This window comes from Schistocerca serialis, chromosome 2, assembly GCF_023864345.2.
Source record: "Schistocerca serialis cubense isolate TAMUIC-IGC-003099 chromosome 2, iqSchSeri2.2, whole genome shotgun sequence".
In the NCBI taxonomy this organism is placed as follows: Eukaryota; Metazoa; Arthropoda; class Insecta; order Orthoptera; family Acrididae; genus Schistocerca; species Schistocerca serialis.
Window position 1 is genome coordinate 397921351 of NC_064639.1, and position 26434 is coordinate 397947784.

General features: G+C 39.9%; 3 protein-coding genes across 4 annotated transcripts; 1 reads left to right on the top strand and 2 right to left on the bottom strand.

Moving 5' to 3' along the window:
• Positions 1-614: 614 nt before the first annotated feature.
• LOC126457223 (uncharacterized) lies at positions 615-3183 on the bottom strand. Of its 2 annotated transcripts, none has more exons than XM_050093347.1 (3): positions 2953-3183; positions 2365-2589; positions 615-2279 (listed from the first exon to the last, which is right to left on the bottom strand). In XM_050093347.1, the coding sequence occupies exons 1-3, from the start codon at positions 2967-2969 to the stop codon at positions 2174-2176; spliced, it is 348 nt and encodes a 115-aa protein (XP_049949304.1). In that variant the 5' UTR covers positions 2970-3183; the 3' UTR covers positions 615-2173. The 2 variants fall into 2 exon arrangements, with proteins under 2 accessions (XP_049949304.1, XP_049949306.1); XM_050093349.1 differs by having other exon boundaries at positions 2365-2596.
• Positions 3184-3330: 147 nt separating this feature from the next.
• Positions 3331-6939, bottom strand: LOC126457222 (uncharacterized). Its single transcript, XM_050093346.1, has 2 exons — positions 5436-6939; positions 3331-5287 (listed from the first exon to the last, which is right to left on the bottom strand). Exon 1 carries the CDS (start codon positions 6790-6792, stop codon positions 5512-5514), a length of 1281 nt encoding a protein of 426 aa, XP_049949303.1. The 5' UTR covers positions 6793-6939; the 3' UTR covers positions 3331-5287; positions 5436-5511.
• A 346-nt stretch (positions 6940-7285) lies between these two features.
• LOC126457221 (protein asteroid) lies at positions 7286-15339 on the top strand. The gene is made up of 2 exons (XM_050093345.1): positions 7286-8414; positions 13491-15339. The coding sequence occupies exons 1-2, from the start codon at positions 7599-7601 to the stop codon at positions 15087-15089; spliced, it is 2415 nt and encodes an 804-aa protein (XP_049949302.1). The 5' UTR covers positions 7286-7598; the 3' UTR covers positions 15090-15339.
• Positions 15340-26434: the final 11095 nt, after the last annotated feature.

Consider the following 26434-nt stretch of genomic DNA (forward strand, 5'->3'; position numbering starts at 1 on the left):
AAAAGTCTCAACTCCTTAGGGAAAACAAAAGTGAGAGATTTCTTTTAATTTCATTTCACAGTTTTTGCACCTATTAACCCTCATGCCCTTTCACTACAGTTTATAGTACTGCACTTCTTTGCCAGAATTTTTTGAGCATTTCCTCACACCAACTGACACAAGTCTGTTCTTAGCACTGGCCACATTTTGCGGAAGCCATCAGGTACATATTTTTTTTACAGCTGGAACAGAGCGATCTTTTATTTTTTACCTTACTTAAATTTAGTTTGGATGGTAAGTAAGGTAGAGCTTGTTTTGTGTGATTATTTCTTAAATTTATTTTAAGAGAGCTATGATTTTTTTCCTCTGTTTTTGACATTTCCTGTAAGGTACAATTAATTTTACTTAGTACTATATCCTCCTGAGACCTGGCGACAATCTTCATGATTTTTTTGGGAAACAAGATATTCTGTACCTGTTAAACAGAAGATCCACAAAAGTTTTTCTTTTTTTCTTTTAAATTCATGGTTTTCTGAAGTGTTTATTACAATGGACACTGGGTCTTGGAGACGTATAAGTAACTATTAGAAAGGAAGCTGAAAATGTAAAAAAAAAGTACTTTATTGGTAGTTTGTTGAACAAAATACAATCTTATTAGGCAGATATTACTTGAATCATTCACTGATTATTAATTTAAAATAATGAATATAAATTTAAAAAGTAAAATAAATGACAAATTTTAACAGTTTTATTTCTGATGATACTCAGAGAAACAGTTTTTCTGTGATGATAGACAGAGGAAAACTGAACAACCTTTGCACTTTATTTTGGTTTTCTTCGTGCAGCCACTGTTCTTACACCTCGTGCTATTTGTCAACCCAGTCATTCCTGGCAAATGGGTTACAGAAGGTGAAGGTGACTGTGGCGGCAATAATCTTCGCCTTTTAGGAGTTGATTCCTCATCATCTTCATCAGAATGTTGTTCCTCTTGGCCCCTTAACAAATGCTCAGCAATTCTAATTTTGAAATCAAGGTACTGCAGGATATTCTTCTTTGGCTCGTCATTCTTAAGCAATTCTAATTTTGAAATCAAGGTACTGCAGCATATTCTTCTTTGGCTCATCGTTCTTAATTCGGTCACTTCTGTACTGAATCCAGCTATTTGCAATTCCCAGATCTATGAAATGAAAAATAGTTTTTACAGTCCACTTTCTGGTTCTGGTGCAGATCCTGTAAAATCTCATCATTCTGTCAATCAGGTCTATGCCACCCGTATTTTTATTGTAGCAGCTGATTACTGCTGGACAGGGAACCTGAATGTATCTCCGATCTTTTTTCGACCACATTTTACATTGATTCATAGGGTTCTTCCCAACCTTTGTCGATGCAGTTATGACTGGCTTTTGGACATACCATTTTACAATAGAAATGTGTTTGTCTTTTCTCACTGTCTGGTCAACAGAACCACATCCTTGATTTGCAAGAATCTTGTCTGCTGTCAGATGGACTGCTCTGGGTATTCTTGACTTCATGACTTCCAGTGGCAGGCAAGTTTTTTTTCAGCCAATGATTCCAGTAAAGGAACAGAGGTAAAATACCTATCAAAGAACACATGTGTTCCTTCTGGAAGATTCTGGCAAAGCCTGAGGACTGCCGAGGCTCCTATTCCTTGTTTTAATTGTTGACCAATAGCTTCTGGGAATGTTCCTTTACCATGATAAATCTCAAAGTCAAGGACTAGTCCTGAAGGAGCAGCCAACATAAAATTTTTAAGCCCTTCAGGATTTGGCTTTCCCCTGACAAATTTTTTTATTGCACATGCTCCAGTAAATGGGATCATTTGTTCATCCACTGCCACTTCAGGAGTTCGAGGTAAACTGAGGCATGCTCTCTTTACACATTCTAAAAGTGGCCTTATTTTCCACAACTTATCTTTCCTTCTAGTTTCCTCTGTTACAGCATTATTGTCTGTCACCTTCAAATTACTTCTAATGGTGAAGTATCGGTCTCGAGTCATGATTTCAGTAATGCTAATAACTCTTGTTGTTTTGCCCCAGTACATCCTAACTCTAGGGTATCTCAAACAAGGCATTTGTATTGTTGCTCCAATAAATACCTGCAATTCCTTGGCAGACAGCTTTAAAGACCTTCCAGTCTGCTGTAAATATCTCATATTGTTAAGTTCAGACGTATCCTAATAAAAGGGCAAGTCAAAGTATAGCTGAAAGTAGTCCATGATCTGCTTCTCATTATGTTCTACAACTTCCGTGGGTGAGAAGGTAGCCTGGAGTCCCTCAAACCTGAAATTTGGAAACAAAGCATGAAGGAAAGATTGAAAATATCAGGAATAATAGAAAATTATTTACAAGAAGGTACCACACTTACCTTTCGCATTTCTCCCAAAACATCCTGCAATTCTGTGAAGAACTCTCGGCATCATCAGAATTATCAGTACTGCTGCTACTATGTTCATTTGGGGAAGGAACATTGTGTTGCTGCACACCATCATCTGCCGGATCAAAATCACCATCCTCCTCCTCACTAATCTCAAGATCTGACATGTCTCCATTCAAGAGAAGTTCTAAAATTTCTTCTGAACTTAGCTTTGATCTGTATCCTTAAAGAAAATGATTGTTTTAACATAGTGCCTACTTTCCTTAGAGAAAATAATTATAGTGGTGTATCAGATAATGTCACTGAGCAGCAGTCACAACACGAAATGTATTGGAAATTAGCGAAGGTAATCACCACTAATGCCTACGAAATAGTGCTCAGAAATGTGACTTCAAGTCCCAGCGTCCACTACAGTGGACATTACTGTTTTGCAACGATAATTTATGGAAATATACAGTACTACCAAACCTTATTGCACAGAAAGGTTGTATAAGCACCACTTATAGATACTGTCTCCAATAGGTCCTTTTTTTCATAAAATAAATTTCGAAAAATACACAATAATGATGGAGAACTCACCTGCCATTGTAACACATTGTAAACAAAGCTGCTACTTGGTGCCAAGTAATCGTAGTGACTGTTTCTCCCACCAGATGGCTACAGCATACAGTCCATTCAAATGTGCCACAGGTATTACAACAGAAAATGCAGAATCTTTGACAGCAGGACAGGAAACTCAGGTCTCAGGAGGATATGAAAGTCTTTGCTTTGTTTGGTTTCTTTTCCTTTTGTTTTCTGAATTGGAAACATTGTGCAATAATCTCACTTGTACAGCATCTAACTGTTTTACTTTTGGGTGCAAAGACACTTGGGATTGTCGAACCTGCAAACATGGTACACACAGTGGTTCTGTGCGGAAAACACAATTTGTCTAAATTCCAACTGCCCTCATTTGTATCTCACTTGTATAGCATCTAACTGTTATATTTTTGGGTGGAAAGACACTTGTGATTGTCGAACCTGCAAACATGGCGCGCCAAGTTGTCTGTGCGGAAAAAACAATTTGTCAATATTCCAACTGCCCTCATCTTATGCCTTTTAAATCTGAATGGTAGCTGAATGAGTTGAATTTGTGGTATGAAAACCAGTTTGCCTCTTAATTTTCCTATAAACTTTCCATATCTATGATGCAGTTTAGAAGCTGTTTTGCGAGAGCATACTGGGAACACTGAGCAAATTTATAAAGTACTGCCTTAGCAGTCACAGATCAACAGCTGCAATAGAGTCAGAATAACATACAAGTAAAGGACTGTGAGATGAGACTAGTTGTGCTCAGTGGAAAACTGCACTGCACAGCTGTAATGACCATAGGGACAGGTTGATGTCATCACACCACAGAGAATCTCTCCTTCTGAGCGATGTGACTAGGTGTGAGGGTTTAGTGCAATAAATGTGTGCCTCAGGACTATATAAATATGCCTTAATTTTTAGGCATAAGCATTCTTGTCGCCAGAGTCCAGCAGCACCATCACGACGCCAAGGCAATGCCGAACAGTACGACGACTGCACATCGCCAGCAGCAGCCACAAGTATCAGACCATGCTGCAACTGCCACCAGCACTAAGTTCCTCACGGGAACCTACAGTCCACACTTGCGGCTATCAGCACTTAAAATTCCCTCCCTGGGACTTAGCACCACATCGGCAGCCGCCATCCATCACCTGCCAGGGAGCAGCAGGTCGAGTCCCATGCACAGTCAGCAGTGTTTTCCATTGGGCCCTCTACCCCATTACCACCACCACTCAACCTTCTGAGCGCAGCTGCACTTTCCAGAGTGGTAGTCTCCTCTGGGCATTCTTCACGATAATAATCTTTTTGTTGGTTTAGGTTTGTGCAACATTGGCTGGTAGGTTTTAGAGCCATTTCTTTATTTTTAATTGTATCTTGAATCTGGGTGATGGGGTTATTTTAACCATTTTCAATAACACAGCTCTTCTCCCCATGCAACCTCTGTGTGTGTGTGTGTGTGTTTTCTGTAAAGCTACTGCTCCTGCTCCATGCAAATTTCCCTCGAAAGCATTCATAGTAGAGGTTGCATGCCCTTAATGGTTCTTTATAAATTTACTTCTTCTTGTGGTCTCTGAAAAGCAAGTATTCACAGATAATTTCCAAAATGTGGATGTTATCTGTGCAATCCAAGTTGACACTTGGCGCAATGGCTAATGGCAGTGACCATAAAGGCATTTACAATTACAGTCCACATCGGCCACCAACTCGACTGTAAATTTGGTGTGTGTAGACAACCTATTGTGTCAATGCAATACCTGATATGTACAGTAAGTAGTTACAAGTGATAACACTAAAATAAATTATTATGTGGCAACTGAGGGGTCTGCCCTTAGAGCCACAAATGCTACTTTAATACAGACTATACAATTTTTAAAACACATGCTCTGTTTAATATCTAATTGCACTTCAATCTACATGTTATTATGGGTATTTCCTTTCTTGGTTTGCTGCCAGGAATCACCTACATAAATTTAACCACTGATTTTGTCATCACAACCCTCTTTATCTAGGTACACTCGCAACTGAAAAAATTCTACGGCTAGTACCTCTAGATTGTGTAAACAGTGTATAATTTTCAATATTTTTATAAGACCTGTTTATTACCAAAGAGAAATTTCAGGTACACTGCATTACAATACAAACACTGCAATGGTGATATAAACTATTAAAGTCATAAAAAACATAGCAAAGTTCTTAACAATAATTACAGTCTCTAGACGTAGCCTAAGCACGATGTATCACTTTAAGAAAATAGCTTTGTCATTGACAAATTGAGGCACCAAGGAGTAGTAGGGGCAGTTTGCAAGTGTGCAGCTAGCTGCAATTGACAAGGCTCTGCACGTACCTACATAACAGAAAACACAATGAGCATGCGACACTCGAGAAAAGAGTACTATTGTCTAGTAACTGGCCCCAAACCAACTGACTTACTGAAATGTCAAGCACATAGTTATTTTAATCAATGTACACTTATGTTCTTATTCAGACGTTACCTGTAATAACACCCCATACAGCACAAATACTGTCCTTAAGCCATTCAGTCAGACAACTATTTTGTTGCCCTCTACATTATTTTGTACTCTCACTTCCACGCTTTACAATACTCAAGTAGTTGTTATAGCAAAATGTGCATAAGGGGTCTGTCTCCCAATCTCGGTAAGGTCGTTGGCTTGAAAATTGGTTTCTTTCACAGGAAACAGAAATAGTAATTTCACAACCTGCAATTCCGCATATTTTATTTAAATCTGATATTGCCTCCGATAACGTATATGAAGTTAAAACAAACGGTACTGCATCATATTTCAGAAAAAATGGTATGGACTGGCCCCATGTGTCGTGAGAACTCTGTTCATCAATACCACTATTGTATGCCACGATTATAGACGGAGTCTCATAACTAACTGACTTAACGAAGTCATGATACATGCCACTGTAAAGTTTAATGTTGATCCCCTTTCCCTTTTTTTCACATCCCGAGCACAACGTGAAACTTTTACCCTCAATAACATCTGGTCCAATGAACACAACAGATAAATATTTTACATGTGGTAACCAGTGCAACACACTTTCCCAAGAGAAGAAAAAGGAGCACTCAAGGTAACTAGCACCAACAACATGCACAATAAGGGAGGCTCTCATAATTCTCTCTCTCTCGAGGGCATACAACAGCGTTAAAGGACATGAGAAAAGCTCTGACACATACGCGAACACCAACTGTGGAGGCAGAGTAACCAGTTTATCAAACGTAATATGGGACTGTATAAAATCTATTGTGTTCTTGGGCAAAAGAGTATACTCTTCTTGACTTGTCACCATTAGAGTGCTAAAATCCAAATCATTTTTCACTTTTGTGTCAATTTCCAAACAAAGTTTCAAATCACTGCACACTCCCGAGTGATTCGTTGAATCTTTTAACTGATGGTCAACTGAACAGTAGCTTGCTGACAGACAATCGCCACAATCAATCAAATCGCCGTTATTGAACATTTTGCAGACCCTACAAACTCTTGGGAAGAAAAACATCTCACGCTCGTATTTACATAGTTTTCTCGCTACAAAGACTTCAGCAGCAGCCATATATTTCGTGCGAAGAGTACACCATTCTCTCGTCGTCATGTGCGCATTGAGAGTTTCAAATAACGCCGACACCCCGCTATTGTGGCATATTCTCACAATACTTTTGCACAGATCTTTATGCTTTGGCCAATGTTTCTTTTGGTGTTTCACAGAACAATATGAAATCAATCGACATTTGCTGCATCGCTTCACATCAACATCGGGTTGATGCAACTTACAAACATGACAACAGTTCGAATAAAAACTGCCTTCCATCAACAAGTCGCCACACATCACTGTTTGTCAACCACTCTGTTATCAAAACAAAAACAATTAACTAAAAGATCAAAGTTAATTTTAGTTCTCATGATTTTTCAAAGTTCTTCCTGCAAGTTAGGTCACAGACAAATTATAGCAGGTGTCTTAAGTTCTTCGTTTTAGTAGACTCATTGCACGTGGGCCAAATAGCTTGTTTAATGTTTTGCATCAACAGTCCTGAAAAATTCTAATGCATCCAATAGTCAGTAAGCCCCAATCAGCAACAAGGCTTAAGACTTGTAAACATATAAAGGCCAGTTAAAATAATAAAAGAGCAAGATCTTTATCTTCTATTTTCCATTCTGTTCATTCGCCATCTGCTCCAATTTCTCGGAAAATGTAAAACCATGGTTTCTGCAAAATTAGACTCTAAACCATCTATAAAGTAAAACTAAACAATTCACCCCACAACTGAGCCTTGAGTACTAGGATATCATCTTCGTAACAAATGATCATTGGTTATCGGCAGTAGTTTGTTGTCACGTTGTATGATTAGCATAACAAAACTGATGGGTGTTTTCGTTGTATGCTATGCAGTTTGTTGAGGAGACATTCATTTAATCCTGTGGTGTTACGTTTTATAATTGTATTGATGTATCCAAGACTGAAAATGGGGACAGCGGTGAACCTAATTTTTCTTTAGGCATTGTGAAATGGTGTAGCCTGTAGATATAGATGATTTCAGCACTCTTACGAATATGTTGTTCGTAGTTTGGTCGATACTGTGAGTTTTTAAATACGTGTACCAATTTCTTTGGGAGAATATTTTGTTATTTAAAGAAATGGGGATCCGAGGGCTTACTACTTATATACAAAGTAATGCCGACAAGTACTTGGAATCATACGAACTACACAACAGCCACTTAGTTATCGACGGGAACAATATAGCGTCTCACCTGTATAGTTGGTTTTCTAAATGCAACAGTGCCTTCGGTGGGGATTATGACGAATATGAAAAGTCTGTGAAGGATTTTTTTAAGCTTCTGCGGGTATGCAATATTTCTCCATTAGTTGTTCTCGACGGCGGATATGAGCCACGGAAACTAAATACTGCGAAATCTAGGTTACGAAGCCGCTACCATATAGCCAAGAACGTTACACCGCGAACACAGTCGAGCATAAAATTCTTCCCTCTTATGATGAAAGAAGTGTTTAAAGACGCATTACTGCATTTAGACATCCCATTTGTTCAGTGTGATTTTGAAGCCGATGATGAAATAGCAGCATTGGCCAGAAATTTAGGATGCCCCGTACTGAGTTATGATTCAGACTTTTATGTTTATGATGTGCCTTACATACCATTCTCAACATTGCAGATGGAACCCATTAAATGTTCAGTGAATGAAAACATGTACTTTATTAACTGTAAATTGTACAGGATTGAGAATTTCCTAAATTCATTTGGGGGGCTAGAAAAAGAAATGTTACCACTGTTAGCTACACTGCTTGGTAATGATTATATTAAAAGAAGTACTTTCAGCAACTTCTTCAGCCAACTGAAATTACCCAAAAACAAAACTATGAGTGAGACCCAGAAAAGAATTTGTGGACTGCTTCAGTGGCTACGTAAGGAAACTCCAGAGACAGCTCGCAACAAGGTATACACATTCCTTATTCATTTGTAACAACGTTAATATAAAATCAAAACATATAGTAGGACCAGCTGAAAATCTATAACTACAAACACAAATTTGGTACAGAGTTTTCAAGTTTAATTTATTCGGTTTTGCTCCTTTTGCTGTTGTTTTTACATCTAACCACAGGGAACAGACTATTGGTACTTAAGTATTTTTCAAAATCCTGCTGAGTACATTTGTTTTCACAAAAGTAATTCACCAACTATAACATGTCTGTTATAATGGAGTAGACTGTAATAACAAATATTTAAGCTGAAACAAATTTTTATGAAACTACTTAGAACACAAAGAAAGACATTAACACAGATCAAAGTGGAGACACAAGGGTAGATTCTGAAATCAGTGACAGATATTTGGTAATAAGGCCTACTTATTAGGAGATTAGAATCAGTTCATATGTGGTATGTAAACGAATACATTCTGTAGCTGAGAAACTTTTTTTGTTATTTGTGCTGTATATGGCAATGCTGGTACTATCAGTTTATTAGAGCAATTTTGAGCTGTCACAAATTGAAACTTTTTTAAAAATTTTAACTTCTATGCTCTCTCCAGTTGTAAAAATAAATTAAAAAAGAAATAAAAATGTAGTACATTTCATTGTTTTCTTGATCACAACATTCCTCTGTTCAATGTTTCCATTTGGTTGTTAGTGAAACACCCAACTTAGATTCACGTATGTCTATATAGAGGTTAATGTCACAGAGATGGCTGCTGTAGGTTTTAAGTTGATACGTTGTGCCCTGTGTTTTAGTCCCCAAGAATTGCTGCAGTTCTAGCATATTGCTATCTATTCTGTTTGGAAATGAACAAAAGTCAGTGTTTTCTACGAAAGCATGTAGTTTCTTACACACAACGTCACCCTGGCCTGCTTAATTATTTCCATTTATTTGAAGGTGAATTCAGTTATAAATTATATTCTATGATGCTCATGAGGCATTTGTTGCTACATATTGTAATTGTATTCCACAGATTCTAGTAAGTCAAATTGCTCAGACACTATAAACTTTAATTACAATAACTTTGTATTTGATATTTCTCTGAGTTGAGGGGTTGGGTACCAGCCAGTTATGGTGGTTTCCACATGCTTGATGTTGTCTGTTCTGCAAGCACAAGCAGTGCAATGCCTTTTCTGGGAGAAACAGTTTCCAAGGAGGGAAAGCAGAGGGGGGGGGGGGGGGGGGGCAGGAACATGTGGTGTGGTGTGGTGTGTACCAACCAGCAGCTCAGCTCCATTACCTACCATAAACATGTCAGTCACAAAGCTATTATAAACAAAATTAAGTTGAGTGTGTCTTTCCGAATGTTCATGTCAACCAGCATATACGGACAGTCCACCCACATTGTAGACAGCATGGTGAATCAAAATATGCTTCCCTCTGAACTAAATATATTAAGGATGACACAATGCCTGACTACCTGCTACATGAAAATATTGACACAAAGTCATTGCTGACACACAATCAACATGTGAACTAGTCACATGCTTTGAGATGTACAAGCCCTCATATATGGAATGAGACTCCTGTGAGCATAGCTCTACCAGAGCTTAGCATTGTGCATGTCTACACACTTTTTGGGTCATGGCAAGCAGCTGTAAGATCGGTATGGTTAATTGAGGCCGTTCTGGCACATGCTAGTTCCTCAGATTTCTGCACATCAGTACAGATAAAACTGCAGTGGGAGTAGAGGATTGAATAGGTACACCTAGATATTTTTGCACTTGCCTCTTGATGCACACAATGTGGGTGTAAGCAAAATAAAACAGACATTAGAAGCCCACTTGTTTCCACAGCTTTTTATTTTGAAATAATTAGTTGCAGAACATTAGGATTGAAAATAGGTTAGTGGAACTGGATGAAGAATTAAAATAGAATCAAATGAGGCGTTATATGGATTTCAGAAGAGCACAGAAAAACCAAATACGCTCTAGTCACATTACTACCTCTTAAAGGCCTGGATAACCACCTGTTGCAGCACGGACATGCAGGAAGAGGGGCAATGAGGTTCCAGAAGCCATGTGACTCAAGTGCTGTGGCCAGTTGTGCTAGGTTTCTTGGCTGAGGATCAAAGGTGCAAACAGCCCAGTCAAGGTGGTCTCTCAGATTCTTGATTGGTTTTAAATCCGGAGTTTGATGGACAGGGGAGTACAATAAACTCACCCTGAGACTATTCGAACCACACATGTATACTGTGAATTGAGTGACGCATTGCATTGTCTTATTGGTAGTTGCCATCATGCTGAGTGCAAAGAAACTGCAGGATGGTTTCCAAAGGTAGGTGCATACATGTGTTGAGCCATTGTGACTTCCAGAGTAATGAGATATCCAGGGAATGCCACAACCCCCCTCCCCCCCCCCCAGGTGACAACACTCCCTCCTCCAGCCTGGAGCCTTCCAGTGATTGTTGCAGGGTTTCAGCTTGTTTCACACCGATGTAGCATAAATCATGATTCATCTGGAAAGGCCACCTGTCACCACTCAGTGGACCTGCAGTCGTGTTATTGGTGTGCAAATTCCAGCTTTTGTCACCAATGATCAGCAGCAGTCGGGATGGAGACTTGAACGAGGCACCTGCTGCGGAGATCTGCACGGAGCAGTATTAACTGAACAGTCATTGAGGAGACACTGTTGGTAGCCCTTTTATTCATCTGGGCAGTCAGTTGCTCAACAGTTGCAAATCTGTTTGCATGTACAATTCGCTGCAGTCACCGTCATCTACGGCCCATGCTGCACCACAGTTGCCTCAGCAGCAGTTTTGGATAGCACCATTTTGCCATGCACGGTATACTTTAATTATGGCAGCACACAAACGGTTTACAAACTTAGCTGTTTCAGAAAATGCTTTCACCCTCGGGCTAATAGCCAACGATCATGCTCTTTAGATGTTAGATAAATCGCTCTGCTTTGCATTACAACCGCGACTGCATTGTTTTCTGTGTTACCCTGACGTATATTATACTCTCCACTGCTACTGCTGCCACCTGCTGTCTGTGAGTGGTTATTGTACACATTAGTGATGGTTACATTAATGTGACTGGAGTATGTAGAATAAACATTGGGGCAGGTTTTATTGTTGTTGTTGTTGTTGTGGTGGTCTTCAGTCCAGAGACTGGTTTGATGCAGCTCTCCATGCTACTATATCCTGTGTAAGCTTCTTCGCTTCTTCATCTCCCAGTACCTACTGCAACCTACATCCTTCTGAATCTGCTTAGTGTATTCATCTCTTTATTACAGACCAGAAAATGAAGGGAAAAAATATTACAGGTATTAAAGGAATCTCAGACATAATAGAAAAATTAATTCTGAAAAGTCATATAGGGAAACATTCCACGTGGGAAAAATATATCTAAAACCAAAGACAATGTGACTTACCAAACGAAAGTGCTGGCAGGTTGATAGACACACAAACAAACACAAACATACACACAAAATTCAAGCTTTCACAACCAACAGTTGCTTCCTCAGGAAAGAGGGAAGGAGAGGGAAAGACGAAAGTATGTGGGTTTTATGGGAGAGGGTAAGGAGTCATTCCAGTCCCGGGAACGGAGAGACTTACCTTGTTGTTGTTGTTGTTGTGGTCTTCAGTCCTGAGACTGGTTTGATGCAGCTCTCCATGCTACTCTATCCTGTGCAAGCTTCTTCATCTCCCAGTACCTACTGCAACCTACATCCTTCTGAATCTGCTTAGTGTATTGATCTCTTGGTCTCCCTCTACGATTTTTACCCTCCACGCTGCCCTCCAATGCTAAATTTGTGATCCCTTGATGCCTCAAAACATGTCCTACCAACCGATCCCTTCTTCTAGTCAAGTTGTGCCACAAACTTCTCTTCTCCCCAATCCTATTCAATACCTCCTCATTAGTTACGTGATCTACCCACCTTATCTTCAGCATTCTTCTGTAGCACCACATTTCGAAAGCTTCTATTCTCTTCTTGTCCAAACTGGTTATCGTCCATGTTTCACTTCCATACATGGCTACACTCCATACAAATACTTTCAGAAACGACTTCCTGACACTTAAATCTATACTCGATGTTAACAAATTTCTCTTCTTCAGAAACGATTTCCTTGCCATTGCCAGTCTACATTTTATATCCTCTCTACTTCGACCATCGTCAGTTATTTTACTCCCTAAATAGCAAAACTCCTTTACTACTTTAAGTGTCTCATTTCCTAATCTAATCCCCTCAGCATCACCCGATTTAATTTGACTTACCTTAGGGGGAAAAAAGGACAGGTATACACTCGCGCATACACACACACACACACACACACACACACACACACACACACACACACACATCCATCCGCGCATATATATGAATTATTTCTCCTTCTTCTTCTTCTGCTCCTGCTGCTGCTGAAACCTTTGTATTGATTAAGTACATTTTGGAACAAGATGCAATTGAGGCTCGACAGGTATTAGATATGGTTATTAATCCAATAAAAGGGTTCTTATGGTAAATACATAACTAAACTGATCGGGGAAGTGTTGCGCAATACTTCAGTATTACCAGCTACATATTCGGAGTTGAACCTGCAAGACAGATAATAACACTAATAATTTGTGAAATTTATTTTAATTTGTAAATGGTGCAACATCAACAAATCCAAATACCATTCAAAATCTATACATTTCAATGGAAAAATATGTATGATTTGATATTTTCTGTTGTCAGACAACTGAGGAAATCACAAGGAACTTCAATTAAGTATGCATATGCATGCTTTTTTTTAATGTACTTATATCATATTGTGGAACTTCATCACCTCTTTGCTAGATGGTAGCACAATTAATTGGAATGTGTTTGCTTTGTGACATAAATGTTTGCAGTATGCAAATTTACTTCTGTGTGCTTGTGGCTGTGATGGAATTACAAAACTTGGCTTGTGGCTGAAATAGTAAACTCTAAATAAAAAGATCCAGGTTCAGATGCATTGTAATTTTTCAGGACATTATTAGCTTTACTGTGAAGATTAAAATACTGGACTATCAGTTTTCACATATAACTTTGTATTATTCATATTCATTTCTAGGTTCTTGGGCACCTGAAGAAGCCATCTCGGGAGTCTGTTGAAAGACAAATAATGAAGATAGCTTCAGGATATCATCCAACAGAAATACATTCAGCTCTGGGATTGCCGTTGCAGCCTGCCTTAGTATTTGTAGAGAAGAGGGTTGTTCAAGAAGAACAGTTACAAGAAACTGACTCACTTCATAGTGACTATACCCCTGGTGAAGAAATGGGTTGTAATACAATTGACAATATTTGCAGTGACAGTGGAAGTGAGAACACTTACAGTGACAATGATTGTGAAGAACCCGGCAGTAACAGTGATGAAGAAAAATGTACTAACTCTGAGTCAGAGGGCGGCAGTAAATCAGAGACAGATGAGAAATCTACATGTGTGAAAACTGCTGAAGAAAATATTGTTCTCTCTCTCCCTGAGTGGTTTAAAAACAGCTTCAGAAAAGGAAATATGCCAACTAGCTTTCACGATATGTTGACACAAAAGTTATATTTTATGTCACCTCAGGTTGAAGACTACTCTCTTGTTTTTTCACAGGACATTAGCATACCTATTATTCAAATAATATTTGGCCTTCTGATGTCTGGAAAACCGAGCACTTTGAGCTACTATTCCAGAAGCCCTCGTGGACAGTTACAGAAGTATTGTTTAAGTTCTTTGTGCAAAACATCAAGAGTAAAAGAATTTCCTTCCTTGCTTAATCTTCCACAACTTCCTTTGACTGAGAGGCAATATATATTGTTAGATACAATGGGCATTAAAGACAAAACTGAAAATATAATACAGAAATTGTGTCCAGAATGGAGATTGTTTGCAATTGCGTTGAAGTATTGGTTCAGCCATACTACGCAACCTGTGCTTAATTCTTGTCATATACATGCACTCATTTTCAGTGCAGTTGTTTTAAATATAGTTAGCAAGGTACCAGGGTACTATAAATCAAAAAAATCTTTGTCAGGTGTGCTCAAAAAAGTGAAATCGAGTGAAGTTGAAAAAAGTTCTTCAGAAAGTGATGATTTTTTATTTGGGGAATTTCTTCAATCTTCAGATGCTCTCAGCGAACCAAATAAAATGCTGCATGTCATCAGGAAAGAAGACAGTATATTATTAGCTAATATTATTTTGCCTTTCCACCAAATTAATGAGCACATGAAGTCAAATGCTCGCCTTTATTCAGTTACAACTGTTCACGCCTTTGCTCAATTCCAAAGCTGTCTTATGCATTTGAGACATTTAAATGCTTTACTCAGTTTTCCATTTCCACAGATCCTACCTGCAAAATTTTATTCAGGGACTCTGGTATACAATATGTACATGAATTTTCAAAAACGGTCAGATGTAATGGGATATGTATGTCACCTTTTGCAAAAAGCTGAGTCTGTACTGGTTTTGTACAAAAGTGTGATTGAGGCAGTATTCGAAATGCTACCATTACTTCCATCTCTGAAACGTCGCAGACATAAGAAAAAGAAAAAAGGAGCACACATGAAAGTAGTAGATGATACTGATGATGACAATGGTGGTTCTTCGGGAAGCCAAATTGCCGAAAGTGCTTTCAGTGATTTGAACAACAGATTCAGTATTCTGGGAACAGGTGACAGGTGAAGGAAGGTTTCTTTTCAAAAATGTTGAAATATTGCACAGACCAGAATATTATTATGTTGTTTGTAGTAAGTGTGCAATTGAAGCAGTGGTAACAAATATGCAGTTATGGAAAGTCTGTAACAGTGGTGTTCCAGTATTCTGTCCTATGATGAATGGTGCTTTACATACAAAGACCATAATACCACATTCATAATGAAACATATATGTCCTATAGGTATCTGTTTTTGTCATACCATATGTGATGTAAATAAATCATGACCTAAATCTTGTTACTGATGAAAATCATGTCATACAAGACACTTGATTCAGTCAAACTGAGCATATTCACATTTGTAGCGTACTGCAGTACCTTTTTTTTAATGCCTGAACATCATATGTTGATACCCAAGTCCATAGGTTTTGTATGGTGTTAGAAAATGTTTTGAGTGAATCCTACTAAAGTCAGTGGGTTATGATTGATGCACCTCTTCTTATACACCATCCAATGATTTGTTATGTTTCTACATCAACTTAAAAGAAATGACTAGGCCGCAACAAAACTACCCTACAAACACACTTTGATGGTAGCATCTGATGACGCGCACACACGCACGCACACACACACACACACACACACACACACACACACACACACACACACACAGAGAGAGAGAGAGAGAGAGAGAGAGAGAGAGAGAGAGAGAGAGTGTAGATTACTGACCTCTCTGAAGGTACTCTTTTGTGCTGAGAGCATAGTGAATGGAAACTGAATTGCCTATCTTGTAGCCATGAATAAAGAAAATGGCAAAAGGCTGTGGTAACTACTGCTACATAACAATCATGCACATTGGATCTTTGCTATCATTGATGAAATCAGATTTTGAAAAACTTGATTTGGATTGAGGTTCTTTTGATCTCGCTAACTTTGATGATCTCTTCGTTTAGTCTTTCTCAAACTTTTCATCCAGTAATGAACAGGCCTTTCAAACTTGATAACTTCAACTTGAAATCAGTTCTCATGGAGCTGAGAAATTAACCAGTACACTAGCTAACACTGAAGAACTCAAACTAAACTCTGTCTGAACAGGCCTTGGAAGGCACATCTGTGCCAACCAATCACCGTGTCATTGTATGCTGATACGGAGGGGCATGTGGTTAGCACACCGCTCTTCTAGCGGCTGACATTTTTCATGACTGGAGCTGCTACCTCTCAATCGAGCAGCTCCTCAATTGACGCCAAGGACTGAGTGCACTCCGCTTACCAACAGTGCTCAGCAGACCTTTATGGTCACCCTTCTGACTGCTAGCCAAGCCCAACAGTGTTTAACTTCGGTGATCTGATGGGAACTGGTGTTACCACTGCAAGACCATTTGCACAACAGTGAAGAACATATTAGTGATTTAACTCTGTCTGCTGTTTGTGTCAAGTAAATTTTTTTAATGCAGACAAAAATTGCTGTGGACTTTTTCATCAGTGTAGTACATGCAAAAGCAGTTTAATATTACACGGTACAATACACTGCTGATCACTGAAATTGCAACACCAGGAATGACGGCAAACAACAAAATTTTATCTATTCTGTGAATACAGTAAGGTAGCAAGAGTACAGGATTAAATTTTTAGGAGATTTGCAGGTTTGGAGAATGAAAAATTTAGTACATGTAGTTGCCACCTTTAGCAGCAACAGTGGCTTTAGCCAGTCTGGCCATCGAGTCGAATTGAACTTTGAAGACATATGCTGCTACATCATTCTATGCTTCTCAGGACCATGGCTGATGTCACTGCAATCTCTCAGCAACTCTTGATCAGAAGTTTTCAGTGGGCGAGGTCTGGAGAACATGCTGACTAAGACAACAGCCGAACACTCTCTGTATTCAGGATAGTTTAGGACTGTATGGTCAACTTGTGGTCTCAGGGTTATCCCACTGAAAGGTAATGTGACAGAGACCTAGAAGGCAGGGTATAGACATTAGTCTTACACAACAGAAATGTAATGTCTGCTGTCCTGATTAAGTTACAAGTGATCATGGGTAACCAGTGGCACTTCATACCATCATGCGAGGTGCTGGACCTGTTGGATGATGACAAATGCTATCTGACAGTAAACAGTCTCCTCAGAGCCTCCACACACAGGTGTGTCCATTGTGACTCTGTACTCAGAACCTCCACACACAGGTGTGTCCATTGTGACTCTGTACTCAGAACCAAGACCCCTCTGAATATACGATGTGGTAACACTCCTGTGTTGTCATCAAGGGCACCACTGTTGAAACACTTCTCTCTGCTGCAGCACCAAGGGAAATAACAACGATAGTCACCATGCTGACAGTGCCTGGTGCTCTAGATGTCAACACATTGTTTATGTGAATACTTGTTTTGCTGCAAGCAAGCCCATTTTCTGATTCAGTGTAAGTAATGTGACTGTACCATTCTGCATGACTGAATGAACAATATGTATGTCTGCTTGGGTGCTAGTTGTGCAGGGCACTGGAGGTCTTGAATGGCGCTGAGTATGGCCTCCTGAACGCATTCATTCCATATTAGCATGACGAATGCAAGCATCAGTACTGTGGAATGATGTTCCATAATCTCCGTAGGCCAAGATCTCGCCGCTGTCAAAGTTTGACACGTGCCAATAAATATTTTTTCCTTTTTACCATGATGTAACACAATATTCTCGTGAACAACAAATATTCAAATCTTCACTTATGCAGATGATGTTACCATCACATACATAAGGTGTAAAAGGGTAATGAATTGGTGGAGCTGTCATTTGCACCCAGGTGAATCACGTGAAAATATTCCTGATGGGATTGTGACCACATGACAGGAATGAACATACCTGGAACATGGAATGTTAGTTGAAGCATGATGCATGGGACATCCCATTTCAGAAATCAATGTTGTTGTGGTCTTCAGTCCAGAGACTGGTTTGATGCAGCTCTCCATGCTACTCTATCCTGCGCAACCCTCTTCATCTCTGAATAACTACCGCAGCCTACATTCTTCCGAATCTGCTTAGCGTATTCATCTCTTGGTCTCATCTAAGACTTTTTCCCTCCAGACTTCCCTCCAGTACTAAATTGGTGATCCCTTGATGCTTCAGAATGTGTCCTATCAACCGATCCCTTCTTCTAGTCAACTTGTACTTGTGCCACAAATTCCCCTTCTCTCCAATTCTATTCAGTTGCACTTGATTAGTTATGTGATTTACCCATCTAATCTTCAGCATTCTTATGAAGCACCACATTTCGAAAGCTTCTATTCTCTTCTTGTCTAGACTGTTTATCATACATGTTTCACTTCCATACATGGCTTCACTCCATATAAATACTTTCTGAAAAGACTTTCTGACACTTAAATCTATACTCGATGTTAACAAATTTCTCTTCTTCAGAAACGCTTTCCATGCAATTGCCAGCCTACATTTTATATCCTCTCTACTCCGACTGTCATCACTTATTTTGCTCCCCAAATAGCAAAACTCATTTACTACTTTAAGTGTCCCATTTCCTAATCTAATACCCTCAGCATCGCCTGCTTTAATTTGACTACATTCCATTATACTCATTTTGTGTTTGTTGGTGTTCATCTTATATCCTCCTTTCAAGACACTGTCCATTCTGTTCAGCTGCTCTTCCAGTTCCTTTGCCGTCTCTGACAGAATTACAATGTCTTCGGCAAACCTCAAAGGTTGTATTTCTTCTCCATGGATTTTAATTCACACTCCAAATTTTTCTTTTGTTTCCTTTACTGCTTGCTGAATATACAGATTGAATAACATCAGGGATAGGCTGCAACCATGTCTCACTGCCTTCTCAACCACTGCTTCCCTTTCATGCCCCTCCACTCTTACTGCCATCTGGTTTCTGTACAAATTGTAAACAGCCTTTCACTCCCTGTATTTCACCCCTGCCACGTTCAGAATTTGAAAGAGAGTATTCCAGTCAACATTGTCAAAAGCTTTCTCTAAGGCTACAAATGCTAGAACCGTAGGTTTGCCATTCCTTAGCCTGTCTTCTAAGATAAGTTGAAGGGTCAGTATTTCTTTGCGTGTTCCAACATTTCTACAGAATCCAAACTGATCCTCCCCAAGGTTGGCCTCTACCAGTGTTTCCATTCGTCTGTAAAGAATTTGTGTTAATATTTTGCACTGCGACTTATTAAACTGATAGTTTGGTAATTTTTGCACCAGTCAACACCTGCTTTCTTTGGGATTGGAATTATTACATTTTTCTTTAAGTCTGAGGGTATTTCACCTGCCTCATACATTTTGTTCACCAGATGGAAGAGTTTTGATATGGCTGGCTCTCCCAAGGTTATCAGTGGTTCTGCTGCAACATTGTCTACTCCTGAGGCCTTGTTTCACCTTAAGTCTTTTAGTGCTCTGCCAAATTCTTCACACAGTATCATATCTCCCATTTGATCTTCATCTGCATCCTCTTCTGTTTCCACAGTATGGCCCTCAAGTATATCACCCTTGTATAGACCCTCTGTATACCCCTTCCACCTTTCTGCTTTCTCTTCATTGCTTAGGACGGGTTTTCCATCTGAGCTTGTGATATTCATACAGGTGGTTCTCTGTTCTCCAAAGGTCTCTTTAATATTCATGCAGGCAGTATCTATCTTAATCCTAGTGATACATGCTTCTACATCCTTACATTTGTCATCTAGCTATCCCTGCTTATCCATTTTGCACTTCCTGTCAATCTCATTTTTGAGACATTTGTATTCCTTTTCATCTGCTTCATTTACTACGTTTTTATATTTTCTCCTTTCATCAATTAAATTCAATATCTTTTCTGTTAGCCAAGAACTTCTACTAGCCACCTTTTTACCTACGTGATCCTCTACTGCCTTCACTATTTCATATCTCTTCTTTTACTGTATTTTTTCCCCTGTTCTTGTCAATTGTACCCTAATACTCTTCTCTGAAACTCTCAATAACCTCTGGTTATTTCAGTTTATCCAGGCCCCACCTCCTTAAATTCTTACCTTTCTGCAGTTTCAGTCTGCAGTTTATGACCAATAAATTATGGTCAGAGTCCACATCAGCCCCTGGAAATGTCTTACAATTTAAAACCTGGTTCCTAAATCTCTGTCTTACCATTATGTAATCAGGCCTCTTCCATGTATACAACCTTCTTTCATGATTCTTGAACCAAGTGTTAGCTATGATTAAGTTATTCTCTGTGCAAGTTGTTCCAGGCAGCTTCCCATTTCATTCCTTATCCCCAATCCATATTCACCTATTACCTTCCTTTCTCTCCCTTTTCCTACAGTCACGTTCCAGTCCCCCATGACTACTAAATTTTTGTCTCCCTTCACTATCTAAATAATTTCTTTTATCACATCACACATTTCTTCAGTCTCTTCATCACCCGTGGAGTTAGTTGGCATATAAACTTGTACTACTGCGGTAGGCATGGGCTTCATGTCTATCTTGGCTACAATAATGTGTTCACTACGCAGTTCTTAGTAGCTTATCCGTGTTCCTATTTTCTTATTCAATATGAAACCCGCTCCTGCATTATCGTTATTTGATTTTTTATTTATAACTGTCTATTCACCTGATCAGAAGTCGTGTTCCTCCTGGCACCGAACTTCACTAATTCCCACTATATTTAACATTAACCTATCGATTTCCCAAAATTTTCTAACCTTCCTATTAATGGATCTGACATTCCACACTCCGATCTGTAGAATGCCAGTTTTGTTTCTCCTATAAAGACATCCTCCTGAGTAGAACCTGCCCGGAGATCTGAATGGGGCACTATTTTACCTCTGGAATATTTTACCCAAGAGGACACCATCATCATTTATCCAAGCTGGATGCCCTCAGGAAAAATTACAGTTGTAGTTTGCCCTTGCTTTCAGCCGTTCACAGTACCAGCACAGCAAGGTTATTTTGGTTGATGTTACAAAGCCAGCTCAGTCAATCATCCAGGCTGTTGCCACTGCAACTACTGAAAAGGCTGCTGCCCCTCTTCAGGAACCACACATTTGTCTGACCTCTCAACAGATACCCTTGCATTGCAGTTGCACCTACACTACAGCTATCTGTATCACTGAGTCATGCAATCTGCTCCACCAACGACAAGGTCCATGTTTCATGGAGGGGAATTCAATGTTCCAAGTTCCACATTGTTAGGAATGTACCGAGAACACCAGATTTCAGGTATTAGCTCTCACCGCAACTACACCGTGGCCAGTGGCCTTCAATTAATAATCGAAAGCAGTAGTGTTTGTGTAGAGTTGTCAGTGCTAACAAACAAGCAACACTGCATGAAATAACTGCAGTAATCAATGTGGGATGTATGACTCAGCTTACAGCGCCTCCCTGGGCTCGTAACCATATTGGTTGGACCATAGACAACTGTGGTGAAGACCTAACAAACCCTTGGGGCCCAGACTGTCAAGATGGCACTGTGTAAGCTGGTGGTGGCACCATAATAGTGTGGTATGTGTTTACATGGACTGGATCCTCTGGTTCAGCTGAACTGATCATTGATGGGAAATGGTTATTTTCGGCCATTCATGGACTTCGTGTTCTCAAACAATGATGGAATCATTATGGGTGACAATGCCAACATGTCACAAGGCCACAATTGTTCACAATTAGTCTGAAGGACATTCTGGACATTTCAAGCAAATAATTTGGCTGCCTGGATCACCAAATATGAATCCCATTGAACGTATTGGGGCATAATTGAGAGGTTAGTTCGTGCACAAAATCCTGCACTGGCAACGCTTCGTAATCATGGATGGCTGTAGAAGCAGAATGGCCTAATATCTCTGCGGGGGTCTTCCGAAGATTTGTTGAGTTCGTATCATGTCAAGTTGCTGCACTTCGCTGGGAAAAAGGAAGTACAATGTGATATTATGAGGTATCCCATGAAATATGTCACCTCAGTATGTAGTTCATACAGAATTAGGTGGCATTACTTATGCTTACTTTGTGCTATTGCGACAAAATGGATATCAGTCTGATGTTTGTAGCATATCTTCATGACAGTTTAAATGGTCAGCAGTGTATAAATAGAAGAGAGTAATCCAACTGGTAAATTCAGCAAAATAAAATAAGGCAGTCTATGTGTTAGGTGTCAACAAACATGGAAACAATCAAGAAACATAGCTTGCTTTTTCCTTCCAGCAGAACACACTGCCTAGAGTTCTCACTCTAGCTGGTTGATACTGGCTGGAACCAACTTGGCTACAGCAAATTAGGAAAAAAAAATAGTTTCTTACAGCAGCACCACCATAGCTGCCACCGTCTTTTCTTCTTCTTCTTCTTTTTTCTGTATTTAGCTTTCACAGGATGAATTATGCCTAGGCCTAGAAGCTGCAGGTGTCTTATACTGTGGAAGGAAGAAACATCAACATTCTAGAGGAATGTCATTATCTTTGCATGTGCATGGCATCTCTCAATAACAAGAATGGTCTTTCTTCCATCTTGCACATAAATTCCCGAGAAATTTCAGTAATTGTCGAGGTGTTGCTCATAAAATTGTGGTTGACAGTATTGTTCTTAAGTTTTTAAATTTTTCCTGTTAGTAATGCCGGCAACTTTTCACTGTCATCGACACAGTGCGATAATTCTTTCTTTGCTTATTTTGTCCATGTAACGTCAACCCCCACCTCCACATAAAACAGAATAGCCCAATGTTTTTGAGGGAAATTTTTAGAGAATCCCAGTTACATCAGCACTGAAAATGTTTCTAGTCATATCCATTATCAGCTGTGGCAAAATATTCTTCTCTACTTTTTTTTTTAATTTTATTAGTAAGGTGATGCTTTCCAAGTCCTTAACGGGCCCACACACCTTCAGTTATCTCATGTGATGTCATATCTGAGCAATAATCAGTATGATTACCCGAGCTAAGTGCGTCTTTCAGGTAGGCCATCTGTCTCAACGTGTTACCTTTATTACTTCCATGGAAAAAAGGATGCATTGCTGGATTTTATAGAATGCTACTAGAATCTTCTTATACATTTAGAACTTTATGAAGCCTGAAGCAACTCATGATGCCCCAGGAAGAAAGTAAGCAACTTTCATTCTGTATTTTGGAAAGAATTATAAAGAACTGACACACAAAAAGCTGCAACTCTTCTTTTTCTGCTACCCACTCTCACTTTATGAATGTGAACACCCCAGAATTTCGAGAAACACATGGGAATGCTATCTATACATTTTCCATGCAAATAACTGTACATATTCTGACTTGAACAGATAACTGCGTAGTTAAACTGGAAGTGTGTAGCCCCCCTTTAAATGATTAAGCACATATATTAACCCTTTTTAATGGAGGAGGATTGGAAGTTTCAGGATTTGGGAACACCTGCTTATTTTTCAGAAGCTGGTGCAGAGCTCCAACGTTAGGTGGGTGATGGAGCCCCTTAGGGAAATAGCGGAAAGGTCGGGGAAGAAGGCCAGTGTTCACTCTGTCTGCTTGCCAGGGGGCCTCATCCGAGATGTGGAGGAGGCCCTGCTGGCGGTGATAGAGAGCACTGGGTGCACCCGGCTGCAAATTGTTGCTCATGTCAGCACCAATGACTCCTGCCGTCTGGGTTCAGAGGTCATTCTCAGTTCATACAGGCGGTTGGCGGAGTTGGTGAAGGCGGAAAGCCTCGCTCGCGGGGTGGAATCTGAGCTATCTATTTGTAGTATCGTTCCCAGAACCAATCGCGGTCCTCTGGTTTGGAGCTGAGTGTAAGGCTTAAACCAGAGGCTCAGATGATTCTGCGGAGATCTGGGGTGAGAATTTCTCGACCTCCGCTATCGGATGGAGAAATGTAGGGTCCCCCTGAATAGGTCAGGCGTGCTCTACACGCAGGAAGCTGCTACAAGGGTAGCGGAGTATGTGTGGAGTGCACATGTGGGTTTTTTAGGTTAGAGAATTCCCTCCCTAAGCCTTACAAGACGCCTCCTGAGGTGCGGCAAGGTAGGCGTAGGCAAAATGCAACAGGGAATAACTATATTAATGTGCTAATAGTAAACTGCAGGAGCGTCTATAGAAAGGTCCCGGAACTGCTCTCATTAATAAACGGTCACAATGCCCACATAGTACTAGGGACAGAAAGTTGGCTGAAACCAGATGTAAACAGTAATGAAATTCTAAACTCAGATTGGAATGTATACCACAGAGACAGACTGGGCATTGAAGTGGGAGGCGTGTTTATAGCAATAAGAAGAGCAATAGTGTCGAAGGAAATTGATGGAGATCCGAAATGTGAAATAATTTGGGTGAAGGTCACGGTTAAAGCAGGCTCAGACATGGTAATTGGATGTCTCTATAGGCCCCCTGGCTCAGCAGCTGTTGTGGCTGAGCACCTGAAGGATAATTTGGAAAATATTTCGAGTAGATTTCCCCACCATGTTATAGTTCTGGGTGGAGATTTGAATTTGCCGGATATAGACTGGGGGACTCAAACGTTCATAACGGGTGGTAGGGGCAAAGAATCCAGTGAAATTTTTTTAAGTGCTTTTTCTGAAAACTACCTTGAGCAATTAAACAGAGAACCGACTCGTGGCGATAACATATTAGACCTTCTGGTGACCCAAACTATTTGAAACAGTTAACGCAGAACAGGGAATCAGCGATCATAAAGCGGTTACTGCAGCGATGATTACAGCCATAAATAGAAATATTAAAAAAGATAGGAAGATTTTTCTGTTTAGCAAAAGTGACAAAAAGCAGATTTCAGAGTACCTGATGGCTCAACACAAAAGTTTTGTCTCAAATACAGATAGTGTTGAGGATCAGTGGACAAAGTTCAAAACCATCGTACAATATGCGTTAATGAGTATCATAAGAAATGGAATAGAGCCACCGTGGTACAACAACCGAGTTAGAAAACTGCTGCGGAAGCAAAGGGAACTTCACAGCAAACATAAACATAGCCAAAGCCTTGCAGACAAACAAAAATTACGCGAAGCGAAATTTAGTGTGAGGAGGGCTATGCGAGAGGTGTTCAATGAATTCGAAAGTAAAGTTCTATGTATTGACTTGGCAGAAAATCCTAAGAAATTATGCTCTTATGTCAAAGCGATAGGTGGATCAAAACAAAATGTCCAGACACTCTGTGACCAAAATGGTACTGAAACAGAGGATGACAGACTAAAGGCCGAAATACAGAGGAAGACTGCACTGTAGTTCCTTCTCTAGATTGCCGCACAGATGACAAAATGGTAGATATCGAAATAGACGACAGAGGGAAAGAGAAACAATTAAAATCGCTCAAAAGAGGAAAGGCCGCTGGACCTGATGGGATACCAGTTCGATTTTACACAGAGTACTCGAAGGAACTTGCCCCCCTTCTTGCAGCAGTGTACTGTAGGTCTTCAGAAGAGCATAGCATTATAAAGGATTGGAAAACTCATCCCCGTTTTTAAGAAGGGACGTCGAACAGATGTGCAGAACTATATACCTATATCTCTAACGTCGATCAGTTGTAGAATTTTGGAACACGTATTGTGTTCGAGTATAATGACTTTTCTGGAGACTAGAAATCTACTCTGTAGGAATCAGCATGGGTTTCGAAAAAGACAATCGTGTGAAACCCAGCTCGCGCTATTCGTCCACGAGACTCAGAGGGCCATAGACACGGGTTCACAGGTAGATGCCGCGTCTCTTGACTTCTGCAAGGCGTTCGATACAGTTCCCCACAGTCGTTTAATGAGCAAAGTAAGAGCATATGGACTATCATCCCAATTGTGTGATTGGATTGAAGAGTTCCTAGATAACAGAACGCAGCATGTCATTCTCAGTGGAGAGAAGTCTTCCAAAGTAAGAGTGATTTCAGGTGTGCCGCAGGGGAGTGTCGTAGGACTGTTGCTATTCACAATATACATAAATGACCCTGTGGATGACATCGGAAGTGCACTGAGGCTTTTTGTGGATGATGCTGTGGTATATCGAGAGGTTGTAACAATGGAAAATTGTACTGAAATGCAGGAGGATCTGTAGCGAATTGACGCATGGTGCAGGGAATGGCAATTGAATCTCAATGTAGACAAGTGTAATGTGCTGCGAATACATAGCAAGAAAGATCCCTTATCATTTAGCTACAATATAGCAGGTCAGCAACTGGAAGCAGTTAATTCCATAAATCATCTGGGAATGCGCTTTAGGAGTGATTTAAAATGCAGTGATCATATAAAGTTGATAGTCGGTAAAGCAGATGCCAGACTGCGATACATTGGAAGAATCCTAAGGAAATGCAATACGAAAACAAAGGAAGTACGTTACAGTACGCCCACTGCTTGAATACTGCTCAGCAGTGTGGGATCCGTACCAGATAGGGTTGATAGAAGAGGCAGAGAAGATCCAACAGAGAGCAGCGTGCTTCATTGCAGGATCATTTA